This window comes from Montipora foliosa, chromosome 11 (genome assembly GCF_036669935.1).
Source record: "Montipora foliosa isolate CH-2021 chromosome 11, ASM3666993v2, whole genome shotgun sequence".
NCBI lineage: Eukaryota > Metazoa > Cnidaria > Anthozoa > Scleractinia > Acroporidae > Montipora > Montipora foliosa.
Window position 1 is genome coordinate 16,015,403 of NC_090879.1, and position 10,000 is coordinate 16,025,402.

Here is a 10,000-nt window from a genome sequence, read left to right on the forward strand (position 1 = left end):
TACACCTGAAAAAGACATAAACTGTTTTATTAATGTTGAATCATTTTGTTTTATTTTCATATTTATGTTATGAAAGCGCATTTTTTTTTCAAACAAAGTACACGATTTCCGTTGAGCAATGAAATGATAAATAATTATTTTCATTCTCGATTTGTGCTTTTTAAAGCTTTTTTTAAAAAAAGAAGACGGCATTCTGTGTCTTCGCTGTTTCCTTAGTTATTTTTTTGTCATTGTCATTTTCTGGATTCAAAGGCATTCTTTTTAACCTGTTTGCTTTTTCGGAAGAAAGATTGCGAAATTTTATCATTCTGTATATTCCTTGTCTTGGAACAACCCTTGAACAATGCTTTGAAAGCCATACTCTATTTCATGTCAACATATTATGGCTTCCTAAAATGCCCAGTTTCATTGGGTATTATCTTTTGTCAGAGCTATATTAAATCCAGCTTTGTAAATTTATGCAAGAGGTAACACACAACTTGAGTTATCTATCAAAAACACATCAAGACCAAAATTCAACGGAAGAATTTTGCGCGAGTTTTTGACAAATCGATAAGGGTTTCACTTTTCAAAACAAACTTTACAGCGTTGAACACAACAGGAGAAGAGGAAGACCATGAAATAATCTTACGAATTTCCCAGTCACATTTCACACCAGAAGCCAGTAAGAAAATTTGATCCCTGGCCGCACTGAAGTTGTGGGACCCAAATTCAACCAGACTGAGTGAAGAGTATTACTGAGTCTAAGTGTTCGTTTGTCAGATTAAGATTTGAATTCCTTTCCTTTACTTTATAGAAAAACAAGAAAAATTTAATAAGTAAAGAATTTCCCATGAAAGAAAAGACTGAAAGCTTCTTCGTTTCTTTAATTCCCTTCATTTTGTATTATAAAAACGCCTAAATTTTATCGTAAGTGTTGACCAGGCCAGGATTCTTGCGAGACTCAGACACGTCAAGGAAGCTTGAATTCGCTTATACCAAAGGGCACGACAAAATGGGAAAAGAGACCTCTTAAGAGGTTTTCGCGGCGTTAAAAGTGGCAACGAATATCGAAACCGGAAAAACAAACGTCCTATATAATGTTGCTTGTAAAGGATTTCTTATCGAACAATGTTTCCACAAACCTTTGTATGAGTTGATTAGATTTGTTGGCAAATCAGTCACCGTATCACGGGTCTTCGCGCTCGAAAGTCTTCGCAGCTCCGTTTGATGAAAATCTTGAGATTTCCAAATGTCTTTCTATCTCGACTTTTAATCCAATTCAGCTTTAAAGCCTATTGTTTCCTTTCAGCATTTCCTGTTTTCAGTTTTCTCGAGAGGTCTCGCTTGTATAATTCAACGCATTATTTTTGGAGTTGGGCTGTTCATAGATATTTAAAATAACATGCCATATTTTTAGCCCCTCGGTAATAGCGTCGTAAACAGAAAAAGCGAGCAATCAATTTGATAAACGATAGGGCGAGCGGAAATGGAAGAGTTTCAGACTCGCATCACAACTGATCTCCAAGTCATGGAACAGTTGTCTTAAAGACAGGATTACTTCCTTAAGAAAAAGGCGTTGGTCTATTCATTTGATGAGCTCATATTTGCCTAAGGGAAAAATGTCTTCTGATAAGGAGATGCCAAAGACAATCTTCACTTCACTGTTCGTCAAATGCTTGACACTTTGCAGAGTTTCTTTTAATGCTGAGGCCACTGTTATAGCTACAAGTTGCAACAGTTTAAAAAAACCTTTTAGCAAACAACGAAGACAAAAAAATTACCTATGCAAAATTTCAACTTTGTATATTTCGGATTTTTCAATACTCGTGTTTTCCTGCTACATCTGCATCTTATTGAAGCATTTCTGGGACAATATCTACTTATCTCTTCCTTGTTAAAAAAGTGTTGAGTACACTGATCCGAAGTCACGTCAGCTGACCAAAGACGTTAAGCTAGCATTGGGTGAGGAAGTTTAGGACTTTTTTTAAGGAACAACTGGACGTGTGAACAAAAAGCTATTGCCATGCAGTCAATTTTTGTAGTTATTTAGTAACATGCAAGACATTGTCAAGGAATATGTATGCCAGTGTGGAAGCTTTTTTGAAATTCAATACTTTAATTTTGGCCACCAAATTTGCCACAGACATCTCATTGTTCAAGAAAGGCTCAATTTGATTAATCTGTTTGTAGAGAGATTTTCTCTTCTAGTAAATAACAGCTTTGTAAAGCTAGTGTTAGTCGCTGAAGACAAGACTGAAGAAAACTCTCATATCAAATATTATCAGCGCTAATTGCCGCACACGGAGTCTTTACTTAATTAATTTTGAACTCCGAATATGCCTTTTTAGCATTGAAGTGTCATCACTAGAGCCACTTTGAATAGACATTCGAACAGAACCCATCAAATAAAACGAATTCCCGTATTTGGCTTAAATTTATCGCTTGACTGAACGACATCAAATTGTCAGGAAAGTGGCAACTATTGTCAAGTCGTGCCGTTCATCCCGTCATAATGGAATACTTCCATATCTCCCGTTGATCTTGTATTTGTGTTATAAATTACGTGAACCGCTGGATAATTTTCCTGCCATGCAAAAACAACGCATGCGCAACAGGAATAAGAACTGTGACGTGTATACCATCATTGCACTTAAAAAATGACATTAACCGTGGAGGAGTGGTTTCACGGGAAAAACTCAATAAACAAAGTAACGGTTGAAAAATAAAGTCCAGTTAGAAAGGTATTTTTCTAAAAGACCTCCTGATATTTTTTCCTTTACTAAGAGATTATTTTCAACTTACCACAGCTTGTTGTAAGTCTACAGTCGCTAAAATACGCCCGGAACATCAATAAGTCTCTCAAAGAAGTGAAGCTAATTAATCGTGAACTGAGTTTTATAGCGTTTCACTTCGTAAATTATTTATACTTAATGTTTGACACAATTGCCATTAAGTTTCTGTGAACTATAAACGAAGCTGTTTGAGAGATGAACTGTCTAGAAACAGTTCTGATTCATCACGAAATTGTCAGAAGTTAAAAAACAGCATATCGGGTTTATTGCATGAAACAATTTATAAGCATTGGGCAAAAGATAAATCTGAAGATGTAAGAAACAACCTAAATTTTCAAGAACCTCACCACTTAAATTTAAAACGATTGAAATATTTCTGTTCGTCAGGAATCACATTCAGTAACAGGCAGAGCTGGGAATTCTGATCTATTGTCACGGCGTTAATTAAGCAAACTAAAACAAAGAAAAGTTCGATTTCATTTCATGACGCAGTGGGATCGAAATCGTGATGATATTCCTCATTGAAAGGCATGGAAATAAAAACAAATTCTGGCGATATCTTTCGACGAAGTCTTTTATTTAATTGAGAATGGACTGTACTCGTCGTACTTTCGAGTACAACGCTATTTTCAGCCGACTGACAACGTGGGATGTCAATGGGCCTGAAACCAAACAAGGGATGTAGTGTGAGTGGTTTATGCAAATCCCTGGTTAAATGACAGCATTAATGCTACAAAATCCACAAAAGCAATCTACAATCTTCTCGGCTTTATATGAATTGACTTGGGATGATAACAGATCTCTTAATTTTGCCCCGGAGGTTTGTTGTAATGTATTATACACGATTCGTATACAAAGAAAACAACCACCTTGCCTCCCGGTTACAGTGGCAGCTTATAAACAGGTCTACAAAATGACGTCTTACAAGATCATTTTCTTTGATGACTTCATGGAAAATACCAGACGTGTTGCGGACCACACGACCGGTCGTCATACGGTTTTGTGAGAGTGGGAATTTGTTATAATATTTGATCTTTTACCTTTTACCCCTTTCCATTTGTTGCTTCTATGGTTCCTTGTTTGTTTGTTTGGGTTTCTTAGTTTCCGACTAGAAAGAACGACACCTTTAATGTAATTTTTACTGGGACTTTCTATAGGAAACTGGGTGGTTGAAGTTTTTTTTCAGTGTCGCTGAGGGCTGAAAACTAGTGACATCTATACCAAAGTTTTCAATTCGTTCTTTAATTTGATTTTGTGTTGCTTTCTTGTTAAAACGGTCTTTTATTACGCCGCCAGGTCATTTTTCGATTTTAGACGGATGCCTAATCCATCCACCTTGCGAAATAATGCAGATTTCTTATGTTAAGTTTGTTTTATGAGCACATGATTTTCCGGGAGTGTGTAGAATCAAGAAAGTCCATATGTTCATTCCACCCCGAGTTATGTAATGTTTAAAAAACGAGCAGCAGTGTTTTATCGTTTAAAACACGAGGCGTAGCCGAGTGTTTTTAGACCCGATAAAACACGTGCTGCGAGTTTTTTGAACGGCTTAAAAAACATTCCACAAAGAGCGTGTCCCTCTGGACTCAAAACAATGGTTCAAATTGTGAGAGGTGAATATTAGCATACAAGAAAAATAAGCTATGCCTTATTAGTATTCTTTATGTAAAGAATACTGACGATCAGTGTTTTATCAGGATATAAAGCTCATACACGTTAAGTTTTATCGGTGGTTTGATAGGCTGTTAGGCTCATGAATTATTAATGATTTTTTAAATGTTGTTATATCTCCGCCAAAATTTAACCTCCAACTTTCAAATTTGAGTCTTGATTTTCATATTGGACATCGAAAAGCCTTTGACCTTACAGATCACAGTCTTCTCGTCAGCAAACTCTACAATTGAGAGATCCCCAAAATGTGATCAATTGGATCATTAACTTTGTTAGCAACCGCTTGCAAAGAACAAAGCTGTCCGAAAACAGCTACTCTGAGTGGGGCTCTGTTCCATCGGGAGTTCCCCAAGGAACAAAATTAGGGCCATGGTTATTTGTTATGATGATCATGCAATAATCGCCGAGGGGCGGTGACAGTGTATGGATGTTTGTGGACGAAACAACAATATCAGAAGTCATCTTAAAAGTCGAAACAAGTAGTGCTCAATTTATCGCGGATCAAGTAGAAGATTGGTCTCACTCAAACAGATTTCAACTTAACTCCGACAAATGTAAATAGCTACGAATATCTTTTGCTAAACAGGAACCAGTTTTGGATCTAATTAAAGTTGGAGGCGAAGACCTAGAAGTTGTCAACAGTGCAAAGTTATTAGGCGTTACTATTTCAAGTGATCTATCCTGGAAGCACCACATTGAAGAGGTCATTAAAAAAGTTTCTGAGAGACTGTACTTTTTAATCCAGCTAAAAAGAGCCAAAGTACCTTGTAACGAACTGAGCCTCTTCTATACCACTTGTATACGATCTGTGCTTGATTATACACCGTTCCTGTATTTCGTGACTCTTTACCCAAGTACCTCACAATTGAATTGAAACGTATTCAGAAAAAGGCGCTTTCAATAATCTGTCCAAGCCTTACATGAGTAGCTTAACTTGGGTCAGGAATGTGGGTCCCCGCTGTTAAGGTAAAAAAAACTTACCAAAATCTCAGTGGGAGTTGTAACAAGACTCACACTAAAAAGGCAGAGCAAGAGACAAAGGGAGAGAGAGGTGTTAATCTCGACACATTTGTTGGGCTAGCCTGCGAACGCAGACGTATTTCCGGCGGTCGTTTCTCTCCCCCGAAAAGTTGGGAGCTTAAGCACGCGCGTTTTTGAGACGCAGACGGCAACCGGAAGTGAGCTGTTTTCCCTTTTAACTTGTCTTCACACAGCCACATTTACATTGCTAAGTATCTTGTCTCCATTAGAGATGATTAGTATAAAAGTCTAGGAGACACCATTGTCCTGGCACTCGAAATGTTCTCTTCCGGTTGCCGTCTGCATCTCAAAAACGCACGTGCTTAAGCTCCCTAGTAACGGGGGTAGAGAAACGACCGCCGGAAATACGTCTGCGTTCGCAGGCTTTAACGACGACAAATGTCTTAAATTACTTTAAATTAATTTTGAGTGACGTGTCAATATAGTCCAGAGGCACAATAAATCAACCTGAAATATTTTCTAAAACACGGTTTACAACGGCCAGCATCATGCAATTAAAAAATGGAAAATTATTTCTTTATTCTCTTTATTTCAAATTAATTTAAACACAGGCAAATTATATCTTAACTTTCAGGCTACCGAGATTCAACTTGTTTTGCCCGGCATACACTTTTCTCAACAGCAACGGTGAATTGGTTCTTTTCTGATTTTAAAGCAATCCATTTTTAAGTTTTATACTTATGGAACTCGATAACTGAGGAATAAAACTCAACAGCTATTACACCTTCGAACATCTGCTTCCCTAATTCTCCGGTTAAACATGAAACGTTAGTGATGTATTGGTGTATTTGTTAATTTAAAAACAGGCAAATTATATCTTAGTTGTCAGGCTACCGAGATGGAACTTGTTTTGCCTGGCATACACTTTTCTCAACAGCAACGGTGAATTGGTTCTTTTCTGATTTTAAAGTAATCCATTTTTAAGTTTTATACTTATGGAACTCGATAACTGAGGAATAAAACTCAACAGCTATTACACCTTCGAACATCTGCTTCCCTAATTCTCCGGTTAAACATGAAACGTTGGTGATGCATTGGTGTATTTGTTAATTTAAACACAGGCAAATTATTTCTTAACTTTCAGGCTACCGAGATATAACTTGTTTTGCCTGGCATAAACTTTTCTCAACAGCAACGGTGAATTGGTTCTTTTCTGATTTTAAAGCAATCCATTTTTAAGTTTTATACTTATGGAACTCGATAACTGAGGAATAAAACTCAACAGCTATTACACCTTCGAACATCTGCTTCCCTAATTCTCCGGTTAAACATGAAACGTTAGTGATGTATTGGTGTATTTGTTAATTTAAAAACAGGCAAATTATATCTTAGTTGTCAGGCTACCGAGATGGAACTTGTTTTGCCTGGCATACACTTTTCTCAACAGCAACGGTGAATTGGTTCTTTTCTGATTTTAAAGCAATCCATTTTTAAGTTTTATACTTATGGAACTGGATAACTGAGGAATAAAACTCAACAGCTATTACACCTTCGAACATCTGCTTCCCTAATTCTCCGGTTAAACATGAAACGTTAGTGATGCATTGGTGTATTTGTTAATTTAAACACAGGCAAATTATTTCTTAACTTTCAGGCTACCGAGATATAACTTGTTTTGCCTGGCATAAACTTTTCTCAACAGCAACGGTGAATTGGTTCTTTTCTGATTTTAAAGCAATCCATTTTTAAGTTTTATACTTATGGAACTCGATAACTGAGGAATAAAACTCAACAGCTATTACACCTTCGAACATCTGCTTCCCTAATTCTCCGGTTAAACATGAAACGTTAGTGATGTATTGGTGTATTTGTTAATTTAAAAACAGGCAAATTATTTCTTAACTTTCAGGCTACCGAGATATAACTTGTTTTGCCTGGCATACACTTTTCTCAACAGCAACGGTGAATTGGTTCTTTTCTGATTTTAAAGCAAACCATTTTTAAGTTTTATACTTATGGAACTCGATAACTGAGGAATAAAACTCAACAGCTATTACACCTTCGAACCTCTGCTTTCCTACTTCTCCGGTTAAACATGAAACGTTAGTGATGTATTGGTGTGTTTGTTAATTTAAACACAGGCAAATTATTTTGTCAGTTAACTTTCAGGCTACCGAGATGGAACTTGTTTTGTCTGGCATACACTTTTATCAACAGCAACGGTGAATTGGTTCTTTTCTGATTTTAAAGCAATCCATTTTTAAGTTTTATACTTATGGAACTCGATAACTGAGGAATAAAACTCAACAGCTATTACACCTTCGAACATCTGCTTCCCTAATTCTCCGGTTAAACATGAAACGTTAGTGATGTATTGGTGTATTTGTTAATTTAAAAACAGGCAAATTATTTCTTAACTTTCAGGCTACCGAGATGGAACTTGTTTTGCCTGGCATACACTTTTCTCAACAGCAACGGTGAATTGGTTCTTTTCTGATAAAGCAATCCATTTTTAAGTTTTATACTTTTGGAACTCGATAACTGAGGAACTGGGAAATTTAGAATGCCCAATTGTAGCTGTGTAAAATTTCATTCCGGGCTAATTGATTTTCCAGCACGTCACAGGCAGGCACATACAATATTAATCACAGACTTATCAATTTCCTGCTATCATGATATCCTGATATCATGAAATTGAACCTAACAGCAATTATTTTACGTCAACGTTTGAGCGTGAGCCCGTATACCGGGAAGGCTTCCAGCACCGAATTCCCCAACGTCAACATTGTTTACTGCCTCCATAACTCGTTTGGAAACATCTGAATACAGAAATCCACGACATTCAGACGACGACTGCTCAATTAATCCCCCCACAGAGGCCAACCAAAGTTATTCCGTAAGCTTCGTCCACGTCTTTACCAGAATTTCGGACGGCGAGTCTAATCTGCAGGTCACAGGTTGCAGGTCATTGTTTCACCCATACAGAAAGTCTCCTAAACATTCTTAAAAGCTAACCCCTAAGGTTAGCTTTTAAGAATGTTTAGGTTACTTTCTGTATGGGTGAAACAATGACTGCAACCTGTGACCTGCGACCTGCGATCTGCAGATTAGACTCGCCGAATTTCGGAACGTGATCATCATTTTCCCGCAAAAAATTACCGACTTGAAGGCGACAAATCTCTCTTCGAAAGAGCTGAAAAAACTTTCCTTCGACAAATTGGCTAACATTTTACCCTGGATGCCAGAAGTCTTCTTGCTCACCAGCGGCGAGGAGCGTCGAAGTAGTGCTGGTCGGCGAGAGACGACGGCGACCTGTACCATTTTTCCCTGGGTGAGAGAGTTAATCCATAAATCCTATAGAACGAAAAATGGTTCCGTGTCCCAGCACTAACCGCTGGAACACAAACGAACTGAAATAGATTTGTGTTCCCCACAAAATTCATCTCGCCCCTAAATATGGTCATTCAATAAAAAATTAACTACTTTTTTCTTTGTATTGTAAGTAATGTTAGTAGTGGCGTAAGTATTGTAAGTAATGTAAGTATTGTAAATGATGATATTAAAAAAAAAAAAGAAAACTACTTTTTTCTGCTTAACGTAAGTTCACAGTACAATCTGATCGATCCTGAATGCTTAAACACTTTTTTGAATACGAAACACCTTTTGTGTTATGTTTTTAGCCTTTGTTGTTTGATATCTACACCGTCAAGAGACGTCCAGCCGAGAATTCCTGAGTCGGCTTAAGCTCCCCATGATAATGAAGCACTTTCTTACACGAAACCAAGAGAAAATGAGGGGACAGAGATGGAGGCTCAAGGCGTTGGCCGGGATATGTTATGTCCACGAAAGTTATTTTTAGACGAGCGGAAGTCTTTGTTCTAGGGGAAGTCTGCCTTCAGAGACGTCCGCATGCAGTCTTGCTTCGCTCTCAGGTTCTTAGTGAAAAGAGAAAATGATGGCGCACGTGGAAGGCTGATGAATATACATTTTCTTTCAAACATCGGACCGAGGTTGGCCTGCATGCGGACGTCTCGGAAGACTTCCGCTCGTCTAAAAATAACTTTCGTGGACATGACATATCCCAAGGGCTGGACCGGGAGCCTCCTTCTCTGTCCCCTCATTTTCTCTTGACGAAACTAAACTCTCTCCAAGAACACCATCGCAAATTATGTGTTTCACTTTTTAAATGCATGACATTGTAAAGGACAAAGACCACAAGCTACACACCCTACATCCACCTAAGAATAACAATAGCCGATTTTTTATGAGGAGGCCAAGGACTTTTTCGATACCGAACTATCAGTCAACTACATCAGTGGTTACCTTTACCAAACATTCGAAATTGAAGGTCAAGTCATTCATGCGTGAAGTTCAATTGAAAAGTTGCGAGTTGAATTTGAAACTTAAAAGTCGACTGTGAAATACAGAATTTTTCACTTCGATATTCAGAACTTCGATGTCAAATTAAAAACTTCAATGTTGGATATGAAACTTCGATGTCGAATATTCAAGACTCAACTTTCAAACTTGGATGTCAAGGTCCGATGGTTGAATTTTGGCGGAGATATAGCTCC

The 10,000-nt window shown here is 37.6% G+C and overlaps 1 protein-coding gene across 3 annotated transcripts in view; it reads right to left on the reverse strand.

The window, feature by feature from the left end:
* The window catches only part of LOC137975050 (uncharacterized), a 24,635-nt gene that overhangs the window by 8,782 nt on the left and 5,853 nt on the right, over nt 1–10,000 (reverse strand). The window contains exon 1 of one of the 3 annotated variants that reach the window (XR_011117538.1): nt 1,125–1,295. The exons of 1 other annotated variant lie outside the window; for it this stretch is intronic. Coding sequence is in view for 1 of the 2 variants with exons in the window: in XM_068822088.1 (XP_068678189.1) it covers nt 2,785–2,830 (46 nt within the window). In the remaining variant the exon portion in view is untranslated. Of the gene's footprint in view, nt 1–1,124; nt 1,296–2,784; nt 2,851–10,000 lie in introns of those variants that run through there. One more of the 3 variants, XM_068822088.1, reaches the window with a different exon arrangement.